At 31.0% G+C, this 22,086-nt stretch overlaps 1 protein-coding gene across 1 annotated transcript in view; it reads left to right on the top strand.

The window, feature by feature from the left end:
- The window catches only part of LOC144973416 (uncharacterized), a 37,084-nt gene that overhangs the window by 5,470 nt on the left and 9,528 nt on the right, over positions 1–22,086 (top strand). The window contains exons 3-5 of the mRNA XM_078915850.1: positions 788–908; positions 1,626–1,875; positions 13,942–14,071. Coding sequence (XP_078771976.1) covers positions 788–908; positions 1,626–1,875; positions 13,942–14,071 — 501 coding nt within the window. The remainder of the gene's footprint in view (positions 1–787; positions 909–1,625; positions 1,876–13,941; positions 14,072–22,086) is intronic.

Here is a 22,086-nt window from a genome sequence, read left to right as displayed (position 1 = left end):
TGAATTGTGAATCCATCATTTTTGGAATAAGATCATGAAAGCAATCTGCTGTATCGAATCAAATAAAACTAGATGACTAGAAGGGAACCCATTATATTCAAATAAATAGATAATGCTGGGACTGACAGATTCGGTTCAGAGTTGCATCTGTTTTTTTTCATGGGACATATTTATGATAGACACCACTGTTGATGGAAGTATTATCGCAATGTTTATTATTATTTAAAAAAAATAAAAATCCACAAAGTGTAAAAGTTGAAAATTATTAATGTGGTTAATCATGCGAAAATTAAATTGATTGATCTTTGTCTCTATGACTCATGAGCTAAAATTATTTCAATAGCATAGAGAAAGAAATATATATTCATATTTGAATATGAATAAAAGGGCTTGAGAAACACATGTTAATAAAATCAAAAACATTTTAAACTACTGATCAAAGTTTATGCATCTTTCATTGATTCCATCAGTTTACAAATTTTGATTGAAAGATTTGTATAATTTGTGCATACATTTATAATGACTGCTCAACTGTAAAAGATTATTTCCAGCGAAATAGAACTCAGTTTTTAATATTTAACAAATATAATTTGTAACAACAATTTCCATTTGTTTTATTAAAAGATATCACAATATCAGCAACAACTTGACTTCGTTCAATCACCTTCAATGTAAATTTTAAAATTTAGCTCTCAGGTTGATCATTAATTTATGGCTAGTTTTGATGTTCATTTATCTTAACTTAGTATCTCACATTGAAATAGCACATTCTTTCTCTCTTTTGTAGGTATTTTATGAGGCTCACATCATCGAGCACTTGCCTGTAGATTTTGGTGATGACCATAAGGAGACAAATCCACACATTCTTCGTGTTGGCTGGTCCATTGACAGCTCCTCATTTCAGCTTGGTGAGTAGGACAAGTATTGTGTGCTATTCTTGCTTTAGAGTCCAGATCAGTTTTACTCGGAGATTTGCTCAATATTTAATCTTGTTGTGAGACGGGTATTATGTTATTATATTATCTATTGTATACCATATGCTTGTTATATCATGATTTTTATTCACCTTATCTTTATATTCATGAAAAAAAAAAATATATATATATATATTCAGTTGGAGACCTTTTAATATCATGTAATATTTCATTTTATGTGTTGAATGACTTGCAAAATTTAAAAAAAGAAAGTTTTTCATCTGTGCTTACATTACAATTACATAATGCTACTAAATCGACCTAGAATGACGATAGAGGTCGATTATAAATTTAGAATATTTTTGTATTAGATCTCGTTCTTTTTTCTTGTAAATGATCTCCCCTCAGCATCATGCTTTATTGTTATTTCTTTGTAAGCATTAAGTCCATCCCTCTCGGCAGAAGCTTTTGCTTGGTTGGAACTTTTAGGTAGTCTCAGACTAGACGCATGGTTGTCCTTGGATCTACATCTTGAACTATTACTTTTATCCCTCTCTTTTCTCAGGTGATTTAAAGCGTATCAAAACTCAAGTGTACAATCTTTTGACCACCCACCATGTCCTTTCAAATGACAAAAACAATTATAATTAAGTACCCATTTTTTGGTTGGTATTGAAATATAGACTGTATTTTCATATCTATCTTCCACAGGTGAAGAACCTTGGTCCTTTGGATATGGTGGGACAGGAAAATTCTCAACAAACAACCGTTTCAGTGATTACGGTGTTACATTTGGGGAAGGCGATGTGATTGGGGCTATGCTTGACATGGACTCCCGCCCTGCCACAATATCATACATGAAAAATGGTACATGGTATGGGGTAGCTGCTCCACTCCATGGCTTTCCTGTTGGCAGCAAAGAGATGGCGCTGTTTCCACATGTTCTCTCTAAGAACTGCAGGTGAGAGTTTTGTTCACAAAATGCTTGTTTTTATGTCTAATTGGTATTGACTCAATATTTAATAGTCATTTATTGCACACTGGTTTAGCTTTTGTTTAGCATTTTCGTCACAACTGATGAGTGTATTGTACCTGTGGGGGTTACCTTTATTATCTTCATATTTGATTCCTGGTACAGGATGCATGTCAGTTATGACAATTTCCTTAAAATACACTTACAAAAAATTTATTTCCAATCAATTAATGAATTTGATTAAGAAATAAAAATAACAAGCACTTTCGAATTGCAATAAATCAAAAGTGACCTTTTGAGGCTTTTGATCATCATTGGAAAATACAATAATTGTATACTCAATTAAATTTTTCAATTTTTTCCTCTCTTCTTTTCTATCTTTGATTTGCTTAGAATTCTTAGTTTTTAATAATTTTTTAATTTGATATGAAATAGTATCTGATAGACCATGAGTCAGTGGAATTATTTTATTTAACTTGAAAGAAAAATACTGTCTTTAAGATGTAGTCAATTTGAGTATATTACTTTCATGTACAATAGCTCCTTCCAAGGAGAATAATTGTTGATACAGCTATGTCTTCTAGACTTTAAGCTGGGATCATGCTATCTATCTTAGCTATCACTTTACACGTTTCTATGCAAATATATGATTTATAGTTGATGCTTTGTCAATAATACGATATAATTTCATGTGATGGATCAATTAGGTTATAATCTCCTTCCAAAAAATCTTATATATAATAATGATAATGATGATATTAATGGTGATGATAATGATAATAATAATAATAATAATAATAATAATAATAATAATAAATAATAATAATAATAATAATAATAATAATAAAAAATAATAATAATAATAATAATAATAATAATAATAATAATATAATAATAATAATAATAATAATAATAATAATAATAATAATAATATAATAATAATAATAATGATGATGATGATAAAATATTTAATGTCCATAAAGGCAATTTTTCATTTGGTTACGGCATACACATGTATATAGATAAATTTTTGGAGCCACTGTTTGATATAGTTACTATGGGCGCTTTTCATTACTTTGATTTCTGAAAACCAGTCAAATGCAGTAAATGTCAAAATAATTCAAAATCATTAATCTGATTCCTAAGGTTAAGCTAGTTTTGTACCTATGCTGACATCTTATAAAACGACCTTTGAGGCATTCCCATGTTTTCTGTCTGTCCAAGTATCATACATAAAATGAGATAAGATAGATGAGATGAACTGCATTTATCAACTTCTGGAAATTTACACTGGGTTTTGACATAGACTAATGAATTTCTGAAAATAATTAGGCAAATGGTAATGAAAAGGAATTATGACATAGAAGAAGTAAACAAACAAAAAGCTTAACAAAATTAAACACTTAAAAAATACAAAAAAAAACTCTCATACCTCCCAAATTCATTCTCTCTCTCTCTCTCTCTCTCTCTCTCTCTCTCTCTCTCTCTCTCTCTCTGTCTCTCTCTTTCTTTCTCTCTCTCTCTCTCTCTCTCTCTCTCTCTCTCACTCTCTCTCTTCTCTCCCTCTCTCTCTCTTCCCCCACATCCCCTCCCCCTTTTAAAAAATTCTCTCGCTCACACTAACACACACATACACATAAATAAAAAAAGAATTGGAGAAGTTAGAACTCAATTTTGGCAAAATAGAGGTGCCGATGTTATTTGCTTCTCATCATCATTTCACTTCTGATAAATTGATATTTTAAAGGAAAACTTTAATATTCCTTGTTGATATTTACATTTTCTTAGAGCAAATTAGCTGATGGTGCATATTGTCTATAGATCAAGTTACCGATACTTAATCATAATTTCAGTCTTATCCAACTTTATTGGAGTCTTCAATCAATGTTAATTTTATAAAGTTGTCAGGATGAAACTTTCAGGTTGTTTTACTAATTTCTAAAAAAAAGCAAAAACACTTGCAATGAAAATGTTTATAAAGATTTTAGAGGCCTATGAGACTGATTATAAGTTGTGTGAAACTTAATCATTGCCCTATGGATTGATGGTCTATTCCAAAGTACTTTCAGCCAGATCTAACAGACCCACATACCAAATCACTGCTCGGATTTTATCAGGTCGGTCTACTTGTTCTCTTCAATAGACAACTTCAATAGACTTATTGTTGCAAAGGATGATGACCTATTCTTGTTAAGAAATTGACAACTCTGTATTTTGATTGGCCTAACAATAGTTACATATATTGGAAATTTCATCTTTTGGAAAGTTGCTATTTGATGCCTAGGATTTAACAGCACCATTACTTAACTCTATGAATGGTATCCGTTACATTATAAATTTCCAGTGAAAGAATTCTCTCACTATTTTGCTGATCCCTGCCTGATGGACTTTTTGTCCTGTTTCAGCATCTCATAAATAATACATAATAGCTTTATATAAGATGAGTAGGATTAAAATCAACTTGATTTGAGTATTTCTTTATTTGATTTGATTTTTTTTGTGGTAGCGGTAGAAATCTCTGGAGAGGGCGAGGGCTGAGTGAGTTAAAGTTAAAGAACAGAACAAGAGTTATTAATTTTGTCTTCCTACAGGGAAGTAAAAGACACCATGTTGGTAATAAATAATCAACATATGAATATTAATGAGTGCCTTGATAACATTTCTGAGATTCATTGAGAGTGAGTTGAAAAATTGCTAACAATTGCAAACTGCACTTTCTATTTCAATTGAGAAAATGAAATCAAGTTTAATGATATGAATTGTTTTGTTAAATTTAAACTCAAATAACTGTAATGTAATGAAAGAAAAACCCAACAAAACAACTGAATACCGCACATTATTCTGAGTGTTGAAATAGTGCTATTATATTTGAAAGTTGTTTATTTTATTTCTAACAGCATGATGCTCAATCCTACCAAGTTTTTTCTTTCCTCAGGCAACACAGCGACTCGGAAATTTATTAGTATTATGATTTAGATTATTATTATTATTGTTATAATTACTCTCTTCCCATTTCTAGTTTGATTCCATATGAGGCAATGTGCTTGCTCTAGTTGCTTATTTAAAAGACGTGGTTAACAAATGGTTTTTCATTTCCACATCTTTCTCTCGTTGAAAAACGGGTCTTCCCCTATTTGAAGTGCAAATTAATTACACGATTCCCTATAATATGAATCTTTCTTACCTTTTTGTATAATTATAATTCTGTAGTAAATGATATTGTATATTGATCGCCTCTTTCAAATTGAACTTAGAACTTTTTTCCATGCAGTATGTTTTTGTCCCAATATTGATTAATATTTAATACAATTTTTTATGGACTTGTACTTGTATTTTTTCTTGTTGATCGGTGTATATCTCTCTTATTCCTAATTACATTGAAATGCAATACTTCTGTATTATTATTATTATTATTATTATTATTATTATTATTATTATTATTATTATTATTATTATTATTATTATTATTATTATTATTATTATTATTATTATTATTATTATTATTGTATATTAATTATTATTATTATTATTATTATTATTATTATTATTATTATTATTATTATTATTATTATTTATTTATTATTATTATTATTATTATTAATAATAATAATAATAATTTTTGTCTGTTTTTGGGTTTGTTTTTTGTTGTTGTTTTTTTTTTGTTTCTCATTTGATAGACCTCAAATCTATCTCATACTTATGTGTGTGTATTTGTTTTTTTTTTATGTGTTTGTTTTTCAAAAATTGGTTTTATTGCCTGATTGTAAAGAAAAATTCAATTTTCACCAAAATTGATTAGGTTGAAAATGAAACAGATTTATAAAACAATCTATGTGACACAACTTCTGGATTATTATTAAACCCAGTAAGAACTTTAGATTTAAAGACCTACACTATAGCTCAAGTTAAGAAATTGAGAAGGCAGTTAGCGATTTAGAAGGTAGGCAATGATAGTGATTTTTGAAGGCAGGCAGGCAGTGATATAAATAGAGGCAGAAAAGAAAACAAAATTTTTCAGTATCTGAAGTAGGTGGTGGTGGATGAAAAAAAATAAACCTAAAAGAACCTTTATTGGAGTAGGATTTAGATCTGTGCTACACACAGGACACAAAAGAAGTCAGCAAGAAGACGTTTGAGCCTCCACTGCCAGTGAATATGAAGTCAGCATACTAACATCTAGTACTACTAGTATTAGTATACATGTCCGCATGCCATCATTCTTTTCTAGAAAGTTTCTGTCATTTGGGACAAGTTGGAATCCAACGACTGACATTTTCTATTCTTTCTCTCTCTTTTAAAAAAAATAAAATTTTATCCTTCTTTTCTAACGTTTACCTTACAATTTATTCTCACTGATGTAAACGTTTAACTTGGTGGGGAAAAAAATTAAGTTTTTAATAACAATAGAATATTCAGCACTCTGTGCTTTACAACATCCTCTGGTGTGAACTGAAGAAAATTTCAAAACCCAAGATTGTAGATTTCAGCTTCAAGTCATTCAAAAATGGTTTGTTCAAAACCTTTTTGTTAATGATGGTAAAATGGAGGAGACAATTTGTTGATATCATTTTTACATACCTTTTTAGATTTATAGCAGTATTCATTAAGGCCATTTTCTTTCCATTATATTCCTTTCTTTCTTACTTAACCGCCATTCAGTTGAATATTTGATGTAGAGGAAGTCAGAAACTGTGCAACTTTAAATGTAGGCTCATCCTATTTTACTACAAGGCATTCATTTGAAATATAATTGATTCAAAATATGCGTTTTATTCTCCCTCCCCCCTCCTTATTTTTTTGGTCAAATCTCACAACACGTTTATATGCGATGTCAATTGGCTGTGACTACAACATTGTAAAATTATATTTAATACCCTTTGCTTAAAAATACGAATTTTTCCCCAAATCAAAATATACAACATGAAAAGTAATAAGTCATACTGCTAAAATATATACAATGTGCCAGTTCATTTTTTAAAAAAATGTAATAAAATTTTATTTATGTATTATTTTTAAAAGTTATTTATTCATTCCATAAGTTATTTATTTTATTACCTCTTATTTATTATATTTATATTTTTGTTTAATGTTCAATTGTTAATTTTAGACAATATGGTCAATATCATTTTAATGTAAATTTTTATTTATCTGTCCTGTCATTTAACTTGTGTATGTTGGTCATTAATCTTATTAAAAAAGAATAATATTTTTTTAAACTTAAGTTGTGGAAGAAAAATGTAATTTTCAACTGTTTGATACTTGAGGCTGGTCTTTTGTCTTTGCAATTTCCCCACTCCCATATATAGGATAAATGTTGACAAACAATTCTTTGGAAGCTAGCGAGTTGAGTTGTTTTTTTTTTCAAATGACTTTATTGGATTTGGAAATATTTATAATGATTAAAAATGTGTATAATTGCATATACATCATAATCATGACATGTGGGTAATGTAGTATTATATTATATATATTTCTCCAGATGTGGTTAATGCAGCAAATATATTGCTTCCATAAAAAAATTTATTGATATATTTGTATATGAAGAGTCAGACACATGGGCCGCACTTTCTTTATTTGAAGCGCAATGCTCTATGAATGTTATTTTGTTTTACGAAAATCAACACCTCTCCTCACCCCCTCCCCTCCTTCGCCCCAAATGAAAAGAAAGGGGGGGGGGGAAAAGGAAGTAAAATCTCACAATTTCCTTTGTTATTTCTTTAAGCTTTAATTAAGGCTGTTTTATTTGCAAAAAGAACAATTCAGGCTTCTCTGAGTTGTTTAAGTCACTATACATCATAAGATGATGCTTGGGATTGGGTAGCTCAAATTATTTTGTGATTTATAGTTTTTCTCCTGGAGATTTCCCCTGTTTTCTTTAGGGTCTTGAATTAAAAAAAAAAATCCTGATATGATTTTTAATTTTTACCTTAATTTTGTCATTGATGATTTGCGGGTGGTTGGATGGGAGCATCACCCTTGAATCATATACCTATGATGTTCACATGGGTGTACGATCCAATAGTGATGTCGTTTCTTCTTCTCTTTACTAGCCTATCCTGCTTCTTTGGTTTGTGATTGTATTTTTGACAGGGGATATTTTTTTTTCTGTAAATCTTCTGCCTGTTTGTTCTTGGTTATTTATAATTTAGGTTATGATTTTGATTTACATTTGTACTATTTTTGTTAGATTGCTTGTTTTTTTTTTGTTTCAGCGGTCTCTCATATAACCTCAATTGTGTTGGAAGAGACCTAAAGCAACAAACAAACAAAAAAAAAAAATCATTGATGATTTGCAGGGATGCCACTTTTCCGGTTTTAGCCGGAAATCCGGTTTTTTTACCACCAGCCGGTTTTAATCCGGAACCTCCGGTTTTGTCCGTCGTCACTATTTTAAAAAAAAAAAATTAAAGAAGAAAAAAATCGCGATCGACATTTGAGCCGGAGCTTTTTCGCCGGGTGAATAATTTGGGCTGTCACCGCCGGTCGAATATTTGGGCACCTAAATGGTAGTTTATCTCCGCCCATCCCCATCACAATTCCTCCTTTTTAAAAAAAAAAATTGATAAATAAACAGTGAGTTTGAGAGTTTCTTAGAAATTTTCCGCTGAATTTGCTGTGTCAAACATTTCCCTCAAAACCACAAAATCACCATTATGTCTTATGTCATATTTTGACACCTGTGCAATAGTCTCGTGAAATTTAGTGACGGTCCCGTTTTTATGACGTCGGGCCAGACTGAATGGCACCAGATGTCACAATTGACACAGACGACCAGTGGTGTTCTTTGATTAGCTAGTTGATGGTTGAAGGGGAAGGAGAGGGACAAATCTCTCTCTCTCTCTCTCTCCTCTCTCTCTCTCTCTCTCTCTCCTCTCTCTCTCTCTCTCTCTCTCTTCTATATATATATATATATATATATATATATATATATATATATATATATATATATATATATATATTCGCAACCATCCGTTCAATCATCTGGTTATACAGAGATAGTACATTAGCCTAGAATAAAGCAATGGTGATTGGCTTAGTTTATTCTTCTTTCTTTTTACCTTTTGACTATGGCTTTAAATTTGTGAGATTCTTGGGTTGTATTTATAAGCTGAATAACCATTAGGTTTCGGTAAAAAATAAAAGAAATTGTAGCCTGCTTTATAAAGTAAAAATCAAAACAAAACAACACTTTCTGGTCTTTTATTTGAATAACATTGTAGGCCTTTAACATGTGGAAAAGACAATTCGTTAAATGTTTACAAAAAGTAAATTTATGTTTAATGATAAGAATGGATTTATACTAGTAATAGTAATATATTACATAATACCAATACAAAACTATGTTCCTGTTATTTTTACACTTTGCTTGCGTTTGGCCGATAGACGGAGACATAATCCTCCTTTTTGAAAAATTGCTATTATTATCACTGAATAAAAAACACTCACCAAAACCACTACATCATCTCTACCACCACTACTATTACAACCACCACCACATCATCATCCCTACCAACGCTACTACTACAAATAACACCACATCATCCCTACCACCAGTACTACTACAACTACCGCCACATCATCATTCCTACCACAACTATTACAACCACCACCACACAATTTTCTCTAAAAGACCACAACTACTACAACCACCACCACATCATCATCCCTAGAACCACTACTACTACAACCACCATCAGATCATCATCTCTAAGACCAATACTACTACTACTACTACAATCACCACATCATCATCCCTACCACCACTACTACTACAACCACCACCACATCATCATCCCTACTACAACCACCAAATGTAATTACAATTTAAACTTTTGAAATTCTCCGAATCGTATCAGAAATTGCTGGAGTCGTATCAGAAATTGCTGCTAGTGCTAGACAAATTTTGGATCGCATCTCAATGAATTTGAGTGAAGTTCAAATTTATAGGTTATGCATGGGTGGGTCATGATCTTCACAATGAAAAATTTTCTCCTTTTATGTGACCAGTCATTCTCACCCCTGATAGCTATTGATATTAATTTGTCTATATTTTGTTTTCAGCACCTTATTTTATCAATTTGAAAACTGTTAACTCTCCTTTCTTTTGTGTGTGATTTGCTCTCAATTGCAATAATAAGTACTGAAACAATATTCCAAATTTGATATTTTTCAAATCCCTACAAAGCCCTTGACGTTGATTTGTATCTCGTCCGCGCAAGTTTTCAGGCTTTTTTAAATTTTCCTGGTGGCATCCCTGGATTTGATGGATGTCTGCACATGTGATATGACTAATTTGAGAGTGTTTTTAATGACAATTTTCTATTGGACTTCAATATAAAGATTTGGTATTCTTAATGTCTTATTTATTTTAATGAACCAGACTTACTAAAGACTAATATTTCTTTTTTTGGGGGGTTTTGGCTTCAGGTTAGAAAAAAAAGATCTAGATTTTAACTCTTTGCCATTGTAATCAAATCACTGTTTCTGCTGTATATTGATGGTTTTAAACCACACACAATTATCATTACAATCAAGTGCTGAAGAATGAAAACAATTTAAAGAAGCCACTCTACCGATAGTTTTCTGTCTATAAATTTCATCGATTGTAATCAGTCAAACCTCCCAATGCAATTTGTAAATAAGTCCTTTACTTCTTTACTGGCATTATTTATGGGTTGGCAGTTCTGTATATGATATCTTAATTTAGCAGTTCCATGGAGCTCTCTTCTTTTATTGATACAAAGTGAACAAGCATTTATTCTCTTGACATATTTAGATTTATTTTGTCATTTAAAAACATTTATTTTTGAATAGTCAATTGATTTTTTATCTTTTGCTTCAAGGAATGGGATGGGTTTGAAATCACCTCATTATTGTTAATGCTGCTGGATTTCAGGACTGCATGGACTTGTTATGCTGAGTGATTGAAACTTTTACAAATATAATTCTATCAGGAGAAAATAATGTTGGATGATTTTGTTTTTATGATATTTATTTTTGGAACCAATTCATTTCATTCAAGGAAAATCGGGAATTATAAAGGAATAGTGTAAAAATAGAGAAATATTTCGTATAAAGCCAACTTAACCCTGGGCTCAAGTCTGTTTAAAAAAAAAAAATGATTTAAGAAAAATCACAAGACTTTCTTCAAAGTATCACAGTGATGATAATATAATGCAGATAAGGGGTTAGACTTGGTTCTCTACTTTTTGAAACATTGGAGCCATTGAGTGAAATACAGCTCGAGTATCTGGTTTGGAATGACACTAAATTTCTTACTTTTGCATTTTTATCTAATCTTTTTTGAAAATGTTCCACCGACCTTATAATTGCTATTTCACAAGTATAGCAGGGACACAATATAAGATTTTTGATTCTGAAAAATTATACCATGTTTAGGAAATCATGACCATATTCTGTTGCCTTAGAAACTTTCCCAGTATTATTTCTCATTGCTGTAACAACTTTCTCCCATTTCAAATTCCACCACAATTATGTCTTATTGAATATTTGAGGAAAGAATCGTAACAAAAACGTGCATGGATATTATCAAGGCTTTACCATTATTTCCCACAATCTGTCAGTGTATTGCACATTATTTATGAACTCATTTGTCTTTGAGAATTTCTCGGATATGATTGATACTTCTATGTATATCATATTCCTGGTGCTTTTAGTCAGTAACCATATCCATTATAATCTAATCCAAACTGTTGCAGCTTCAACAGTGAAGATAGACGCAACATTTGTATGATGTGGGATGGTTTTACATTATGGCTCTGTATTACAATAATTTGAATGTCTCCTTCTGCGAAAGAACTATTTTCTAATTGACATGTAAATTTTTCATAACTGTGAGAATTTCTCATCATCGGTGAGGGGATTCCAGAACTTTATTTGTACTTTTGAACAAAATGGCTGAATGAATGTGTGCATTCTCTCAGGAGTGGGGTAGCTGACAGCAACACTCCTCTTTTCTTTTTTAGCCTTTAATGTCAGTGACATGGTAGTATTTTACCCATTTATCAATTTGGTGGATTTTGATAGGACACGTCACATGCACTTCCTAACTGGACTCGTGGATTCACAATTACTTTATTCATTAATGAACTGTATTGGATGGATAAAAAAACAAAACTATTTATTTATTATTTATTTATCTATTTATTTTATTTATTTATTTATCATTTTTCCAGTAGGAAGTTTTAGTATTAAGAAAAGCAAAGAGACAGATGCACATGAGCTAAACTATGCATTTAAGTGCAATTAAATTTTCTTTAAATTTTTTAAGCTTTAAAAAAAATTTAAAAAACAGAACAAACATAACCCCCCAAAATACTTGAGCTTTTATATAGCACAGTATCCACTAAACATGCTCTAAGTGCTTTACAAAGGATCCCTAACCAACAGTAATATGCAACATGTAAAACAAGAGGTGTCAATTTTACCAAAAAAAAAATTCCGACTGAGACAACACTGTGAACAGTTGGCTAATCATTTTACACCTTAGTATAGTGAGGGAATGTGATAAAGCGCCTTTTCCAAGGACTCAACTATGGGCTGAGCGATGCTCAAACCTAGGACCTTCCAATCCAAAAGCGACTACATAGCTGCATAAAATGAACCACATTATGGAGATTTCTTTTTGTGTTTCCAGTAAACATCACAACATGAAAATTCTTACAAAAACAAATTACAGATTGATAAAGAAATCTGGTTGTCAGTATTATTCGAAGACCTGAATTCTAGAAAAGAGGTCAATCAATTAAACGTTGTTTCATTTTTCATGTTGTAGGCTGAGCTCAATTGATTTTTGTCAGTTGCAATTTGCATACAATATTGTCTTATAAACAAGGTATAATATGTAAGGCTTGGCTTTTAATTTTGTCACTGATATATTTTCTTTGAAATTTGATTCTTTCCATACATATTTTTGTTATTTAAATCTCTATACTCTTATTTTAAAATACAAAATATGCCTATAAAAGCTATATAGAATAATTTCTTGTTTAGTCCAAATCAGTGGACACCTTAAAGAAAAACACTTTCTAGTGTGTTGTCATTAAAAATCAAGGCGCACAAAAGAGAAAAGACTTTCTTTTGTTTTGATTTCTGCCTTTGAAAATTTTAAGTTTTTAATTATTTTTATTTTACTTATTTTTGGGTTGTTTTTTTTTAAATTGGTGTTTGCTAGCCTTAAGTTTGATTGTGATTCCTTGGTTGCCGAAATAAGATTGGTGTCTTTTGAAATTGATATTTATGATTGATTGCTGCTGCGCTCTACAAAGTTATAAGAGTTTGCTCTTATATTCTTAAAGCTGTTTACCTGTTCTGGTGTTGTAAGGTGTGGATCCATTTGGATGTATCATAACTGAGAACTTTTGCTGTGTTCTAAGGACCAATGTTATGCAGACGATATCTTGCGTTCATCAATAGATTCATATTTGATTTAATCAAAACGTATTTGAAAATATTCTTTTCTTTCTTTCATATCTTTGTTGTTGTTGGTATTTCACTCCCCTTAAGTTGTGTTTTCTGTTGCAATTCAACACACACTAAAGCAGAGATTATGATACCCATGTAAAATATATGAATAAAGGGAAGGAGAGAAAATAATGAAACGACAGCTATAAAGATAATTCTGTTAATTCTATTTATATATGTTGACATTTATGTTTGACCCCCTACTAATTTTTTGCATGCTCCTTTTTCCTTTGTTGTGAACATTTAATTTCAATTGACACTTATCTATCATGATCATATGTGGACGTAATCATGTATTAAATTTCCAGGCTCTGAACTGGCATTGAGGTTACATCATCCTTGCTGACACTTTTCACAAGACCCGTTTGATCCAGGCTTGGCCGTAGAGCTGGCTAAATGTATACTTGATGTGCATATGACGTATATATATATATATATATACAACAATGTATTTTAACTTTGATGAACCATCTCTTGTTTCAAAATGGACAACAATTTTTGCCTTCTTGCTTGTGTAACCTTGCCGTGTGCTTTATCTTCTTACTCTTATACATCCTCCTCTGAGAATAGATTCAAGGTGAACTTTGGACAGATGGATCCGTGGTTTCCACCTCCGCAGGGATTTCGCTACATCGGTCACCTTCAGATGATTGAGAGGGTGAGAGGTATGCCTCCACCCGCCCGAAAAGCCGACTGTGAGGTAATTGGTAATTTATGACCGTGTGACGGCAACTTTGAGCCCCTCTATGGAGGACGAATACGTTATCTTGTTATGGAATTGCCACAATTTTTTGTGCCAAGTTACATAATATATGATAAGTATCCAAATGAAACCAAGGGAACAATACCCATGCTTTTAATTTTATGTTTTTGATCTCTTCGCTGTTTTAACCACAAAAATAAATCATGCTTGTCTTTTTTTTTTTCTTTTTCGGAATGCCTATTCTTTCTTCTTTTACTTTTTTTTTCACCAAGACGATAACATTTTAAATAGGTTTTGTGATGTAAACCTAAAGTTGGAAGAAAATCGATCAAAGCTCGAGTGTAAGGCCTTGTTATTACTATTATCATTCTTATTGTTGGGAATCTTTCAAACTCCGATTTTTATTTTTATATTTTTACCACCAAACAATTTAGTATGAAATTAATTCTTTTTAGATCTTCTTTGCAAATGAGAGAGTGATTAGTTAATACAAAAGTTTAAGTGATGAAATATTTTATTTTGGAATCATCGAAGAACAACACTTGTCATAGCCGAGTTATTATTTTTGTTATCTCCAATGTCTTAGAGTTCAGATAGAATAGGTGATAATTAAGGAATGTAATCATTATATGAAACAAAGCGAGGCCTTTTGTTTAGATACTCTGATGAATTAGCTTTGTAAAAGTGAAATACATGTGTCATCATTTGCTCTATTATCTTCTAATATTTGGTGTAAAAAATTCCAAATTTATAAACAAATGAATCATACTCACACGGCTCTGATTACAATTTACTGCTTTTAATGTTTTTTCAACACTAATCATCATTTCTTTGAGAGTGTCAAATTAGAACACATGTTTGAAGCATTCAAGAGGGTGGGGGGATAGAAAGATTCAATTTACATCTTTATCTATGGGACAAAAATCTTTCCAACACGTGTTGGAAAGATGGTAGACTTAATGTTCTTTAAGATTTTGATAATAGATTATTGATTTCTTAACATTAGATATAAAACATAAAACAAGTGGTAAGTCATTTTTATATATATATATATATAAGTTCTTAAAGCTAATGTAGGTTACAGATTATAGTCGCCAAATTTTTGGACAAGAAGCAAATAAGCAAAGTGTACCATTAATAGATGTTTGGTGAAAACTCCTTAATGCCAGTTTAACAACATGACAAATTTTCTTCTCTTCATAATGATACCCAATATTACGGTTTGTTTATTTAAAGAGAAATTGGTACATGAAATATGCGATTGTTGAAGTTAACCTTGCTCCAAGAGATACAAGTCTGCGTTTAAATGGGTTAAGATAACTTGTGACTTTTGATATCATATTTTATTTCTCTCATCTCATCAAACCTATCAATGGCTCTAATCCATAGTTTTGATTTTACTTGTAGGACAAATATGGTATCGGAATTCACCCTTGATACATCTATTTACTACCTCATTGTTTCTTGATTAAGTAAAGGACAAAGGACATACACTTCCTTGTCAACCCAGCTGTACTAAAAAATATCTAGGTTACCTGTCTCGGCAGAAAATTGATTTTAAAGACACAATTCTTGGAATACTTGATTAGAATGGTATAGAGAGCAATATCTGTAGTTCAGACAGTAGGCAGTGATCAGATTCAAATTTAAGTTTTCCAATGACTCCTACTGAGACAATGACTTTGTTGATGCACTGGGAGTTAAATTTTTTCTCATGAAAGCAAACTATCAATTTTACGATGATGGAATGATAATTAATAATACAAGATCACTTGTCAAAGTTAAGTCGAAAAATTGTTTCCTTGATCTAATTTATTTTGGAAGCTGTTTTTTTTGTCTGTTTTTTTTTTAGTATAAAAGCTTTCTCTCTTCAACATGTTTGAAAGTATCTTCATCTATACTCGTTCCCTCCACTTAACTCCCTTCTTGGGTTCAATAGAATGTCTTGCCAAGTGCTTTCAATAAATTGAGGTTAAAATTAATAAATGAATGATGTTTTCGCTTTAAATGTGATAACAAATTTTCAAACAAATCTTTGAATTTCCTCCATTTTTTTTCCTATGTCAGTGACAAAGTTTCCTCCTGTCTATCACTTTATTTATATTTATTTTGAGCAATTCAATTCGCATTGTTTTCAATAATTTACAAGAAAACACCTTAGATGTCAGTTACTGTAAGATTATTCATGTGCAATGTAGGGTTTCGACTGCGTTCATATGCATGGAGAATATCAAGCCTTTTTAAACAATTAATTTTGAAGCAAAGTGTCAATTAAGTACTGTCTTTTTAGGAATGACACAATTTACACAAAGGGGGAATGCGAGGGTGGTACCATTTTTTACAATTTTAACTTATGACTTCTCCTATCAGCTATTGAGACTATTTGGGACTTAATTTTTTAAAAACTAATAAATCACAATTATTAAATGCATTTGTCATTTGTTACCATGATACAGATAACATGATCAACAAGTGGTTGGTTTCAATATAAATTTAAGATTTAAACCTCTGTTGATACGATCAAAGAATTTAAGAAAAAGATATGTGAAGATATAGAGCTCTGTTCTCTTTTGTCCATTTGGACTTTTTCTTATATGTAGTGTCCCCAAAAATGTTTTTTAAATCAAAAATTAAAACAACACCCCCCCCCCCTCCCCTTAAAAACTTTATTTATATGGATGTTGCTGACAGTCAATCATGCAGTCCCAAAAAGTACTAGTGAATTTAGTGTTCTAAATATTGTTTTTTCAATGTGTCGAATATCAGTAAAAAGGATTAAATAATTCAAAATATGAGATAGATAGATAGATAGATAGAGAGAGAGAAGAGAGAGAGAGAGAGAGAGAGAGAGAGAGAGAGAGAGAGAGAGAGAGAGAAAATAGAGAGAGAGAGAGAGAGAGAGAGAGAGAGAGAGAGAGTATATAAGAACTTCAAGCTTAAGGAATATCGTTTTTGGCAAAGGAATCAAATATTAGAAAATATATTCTGCATTGGATGTTAATTTTATGGTACCATTCTTCCAACATTCTCATAATTTTGTATAGAATGGAGTAGCATCAACCAACTATATACAAATGGAGGCCGAATACACATTTTTACCTTAAAGCTTTTCATAGATTGATTCATATTGCTCAATATTCAATCGACCAAAGCAGCATGTTTACCGATGATGTCTCTCAACCTTGATATGGATCCATCTGATTTTGCTTTTATGTCTTGTCTGTCTTGAGAAAGAAATGGGTATACTGCTGAAACGTTCTGCTTTTTCATTCACGCCTAGATACTGATCCTCCAAGTAGCCTGCAAAGACATTTTTTGATATCTTTTCTGTTTCTTAGATGCTTAAAGGATTTCTGTTGGGTTTTGTAGAAGAAATAAAGCATTCCTGTCATCTTCTCCTTGATTTAATCATGCATGAATTTCCTCATCTGATCCAATTTTTATTCTTTGTTCATTCTTGAGTTTAGGTGTCATAAGTTTTCTCTCTTTCTCTCTTTTTTTTTTTTTTTTTGGTAAATGATAACAATCTTGAACGATGTTAATTTATTTATTTTTTTGGTTTGCTTTGTCTATATTTAGCTGCTAGTTCCCACCACATTAACAAATTAAACAAATGAATAATTCTATATGTGATATAGTTTGTTGTCGATGTACCCATTTGTCATAAAATTCAGTTTCTACAAAGGGAATATTCATGATTTGATTGTTGTACAAGATTTAACGCTCCCGTTTTATTTTTACTTGGGCTTGCTATGGATGCTTATTTTCAATCTAAAACACCACTCGTTACCAATCAAGTGTATTTTGTTCTCAAGACTAGTGGTAGGCTGTCCATAGAAGAGATAACAATATGCAATTCTTTTTTATGGCACTTCACATATCGCTCTTTTAACTTCACATAATATTGCTGATAAAGAATTGTGGGTTTTGTGTAACTTATCCTTGATGTTATGATGTTGTGTTTTATCTTTCCTTTTAAAAAAAAAAAATCTTATCTTTCTTCCTTTGTTCTTTCTTTTTTATTTCTATGCTGTAATGTACTTTGGCTTGTCCATCGATCTGAACTTTTCTGTTGTGTTATTTGTTGTCTACATTTAAACCTGGATCTGACACATTACAAAGATGGGTTCATGATAAGTATTAAGGTTGAAACAAATCGTGGAAAAAAATTGACACTTTTGTTTTTTCTGTTTCGTTGTCGTTATGGCTTTGTTTATAATCTCTTGAATTATGCTTGACTTGCATGATCTTTTACCTGCGTCTGTCCGTTTCTGCCAAGTCTATAGTTTTAGCTTTTGTCTTTCTTCATTCATTCAAATATACTTTTTAATCCAGCTTGTCTTGATTCATGTTTTACTTTCTAATCCGACATTTTGATGACACTAACCGCCCGTTATGTTTTACGACATTGCCGATTGCCTGTCACTGTAAATGTTCCTGAAAATCTCGTGAAATGAAACATTTTATTGGTAACACATGTAGCCAGTGTTTTAACTTACCTCACTTCTTTCTTACTTTCTCTCTCTCTCTCTCTCTCTCTCTCTCTCTCTCTCTCTCTCTCTCTCTCTCTCTCTCTCTCTCTCTCTCTCTCTCTCTCTCTTATTGTTTTGATTCTTTTTTTTTTTTTTTCTTTCTTTTTTTTTTTGTATATTTTCTTTACCATTTCTGCAAAGTTCACATTCGAAACCTCAAACAAAATTCTATAACATGTATATGTTTTCACTCATTTTTAAGATGCCTATGTTGTGCGGGTTGTACTATTTGTACCATATACTTCACTGTCTTGTGAAACTCATTCTACTTTATCTTTCTTGTTTATATTCACATCACTATCGACTAGCATCATGATAAGCTTCTTAAGATGGATTCGTTTTTGTGCAGTTATTTGGTTTCAAGCTCATGACTGTTTGACAAAGAAATTAACCCAAAAATAATTTGTCATCAGTTCAACATAACATTTATAGATTTACAGCAATAAGAAATGGTCTTGAGAGTGAAATTAATTAAAAGCTGTGCCCAAATATTATTTTAAATGGCAGATTAAATCATGCATCGTTTAAATATCTTACCTGTATTTTTTTTTACGCATTCAGACTTGATTATTGATTTTTCAATCGTTATTCCTTTTCTTTTTTTTTTTTCTTTTTTTTTCTGGGTTTTTTCTTTAAGATGGTTGTAAATAGGTTAATGATCCACACAAGCTAATTATGAAACATGTCACCAGAGTGCACTGAATTGCCATTTCCTTATTTTTCTTTTTCATTTCAATGAAGTGACAATTTTATTGCAAGTACAGTACGTCTCTCAAAATCATTAAAAAGACATGTAGTAGAGTATAAAATGGAGTAAATGCACCATACCCCCCCCCCCTACTTTCCCCAAAAACAATACAATTTTTAATGGAATTCTTATCATCTAAACCATAGTTGTCATGACTGTACAAAAGAATTTACCACAGTAACAGCATTGCTCTGATCTATTTTGAAGTATATTCTCCATGATTTCCCGCCTTCCCCCCAAAACATTTTTTTGGTATTAATATTTGTAAAACCTGAAGAGAAATAACATCACTAACCCATTTCACTTATATTAATATCATGATATTTTAGGTGTGTTTGGTGATTTTTGTCGGCAATATGTCATTTTATTGGGCATTCCTATTTTTACGTATAATTTTTTTTTTTGAAAGAAAGCAAAAGATTGTATACAAAAATGGGTTAGAAAACAATGATTATTTATACTGCTATAATGTACTTCCTTAAACAAATACTAAAACGATTAAGAAACGAGTCTACCTTACTAGAAACCTGAGTTAAGAATAGTTGTTAAATTGGTAGTTTCAAGCTATAATCTCTGGTATGATTGGGTATGTTTTCCCCCCAAAAAATGAAATTTAGCATCTATTTTAGTGTTTCCGAAATGGATATTATTATTATTATTATTATTATATTATTATTATTATTATTATTATTATTATTATTATTATTATTATTATTATTATTATTATTATTATATGATTGTTGTTATGATTATTTTTATTGATTTTATTTCATTGTTTATTTATATATTTATCATTTTTTAATTTATTGTTTAAAATAATTTTTTTAAAGCTCTTATGCCAAGAATATTGAAAAGAAAAATATAAATAGCAAGAAAAAAACCAAATTCATCTGTGTGTCAGAGAAGTAGGTTTGTTATTACATTTTCAAGTAATGCTTTAGAAGAAGAATCAAAACTCCTTTGATATTATTTTCAATCATGACATGCTCTTTCCTAAATATAAATAATACTTACACAATAATTTCCTCCGTTGTGCATTCACTTGAACACTTGTGTATCAAAAGCTACAGTTGAGATCTCAGTGGTTCATCATATCTTTCTCTTTATGTCGATGTTGTGCATAAATGTACAATAAAGAATTTGAAAAGGATCTGACTTTAAATCAATTTCTGTCTTAACTAGGATTCTTATCTGGCGATTATGCATTGGTGTTATATGTGCTACCATATCCAGCTCAAATTATTTTCTCACTCATTGCAACACTAACCGAAACTCAAATTACATTGCATTTGCTCTCTTATATTAAAAATAAATCAAGATTCGTATTATTAACGTGAGCGGGTTTTTTTCTTATCTTTATCTATCTCTTTTTTCTTGAAAATTACGTTTGGTTGATCTTATTTTCAGTTTTTAAATTATCAAAAAACTTTTTTTTTCTCTTAAGTATCACATAATGACTGAATATTACCACCAGGTACCCACCCCCCACCCCCCTATCTAATTCTCTCTCTCTCTCTCTCTCTCTCTCTCTCTCTCTCTCTCTCTCTCTCTCTCTCTCTCTCTCTCTCTCTCTCTCTCTCTCTCTCTCTTCCACCCCCCTCCCTCCTTGACCCCTTCTCTCTCTCTAGGGCTGGAAAATTTATATACAAACATAAACAAGGCTCATAGTTGTAATTGTCGGTTGACATTGACATGTATTTTTTTTGTGAACTTAATCTGTCAGTATATTTTTTTTCACTCCACCCTTTCAACTGCTCCTTTAAAATTCTATCTTCCCTGTAAATCTTGCTCGAAGAAATATGTATCAATTTGTATATTTACTCGTTTGGAAATGATACCAGATTGCTTCTCTTTGCTCATCCTCCCTAAACTTTTGAATTATTTACCGTATGTCAAGGAGAATTTTCTGTTTCTCCCATTTCGTTAAAGATGATCTTAGAAGAAAATCATACTTTTATTTTTTTTAAAGACTGGATTTGTTTTTGTCTTCTCTCTCTCTCTCTCTCTCTCTCTCTCTCTCTCTCTCTCTCTCTCTCTCTCTCTCTCTCTCTCTCTCTCTCTCTCTCTCTCTCTCTCTCTCTTTCTCTTTCTTTAAATTCTTCTTAATCTTTTTTTTTTTTTTTTTTTCAATCTTGTCCTCTTTCATCATCAATCATCACATACAGCAGACTTTTAATCTATGGGTAACTTTTTATAATTAAATATAATATTCTTACTCAAAGAGATGCATGCATGCTGCATTTACTTTTCCGATTTTAATGGTGATCACCGTGATTGGACTTCTATAAATGTCCCATATGTTGAAATTTTTTTAAAACAACCAAAAAAAACCCCCCCACAATCTTTGACTTCTCTTCCATGATTTTTGTGGCACAAAAAAATTTGTATCAAGCTGAAAAGTGTGAATGATAGCAGGGCATTGGTGGTAGGAGCTTCTGCAACTTCTGTCTCTTAAAATTGATGTCTTCATCTCCTTAATCTTATTTTTTCTTTATTTTTATTTTTCCTTAAAATAAAACTTGATAAACCAAAAACAAAATAAAAACCAAACAAACAAAAAAAAAAACAACAAAAAAACAACAACAACAACAAAATTAAAAAACAACAGCAAACAAATACAAAATGCTTATTTAGCACTGACACTGACATTTAAACCTGATTTTTTTCACAAAATTTTCTGTCTTGATTTGTTGTTGTGATAATACTATAATGATTATAAAGGACCTTATTTG

The sequence above is a fragment of the Berghia stephanieae genome, chromosome 5, assembly GCF_034508935.2.
Source record: "Berghia stephanieae isolate SIO BIC M18660-M18661 chromosome 5, UCSD_Bste_1.3, whole genome shotgun sequence".
In the NCBI taxonomy this organism is placed as follows: Eukaryota; Metazoa; Mollusca; class Gastropoda; order Nudibranchia; family Aeolidiidae; genus Berghia; species Berghia stephanieae.
Note: the sequence above shows the minus strand (reverse complement) of the source record. Positions and strands in the feature narration are given on the sequence as shown.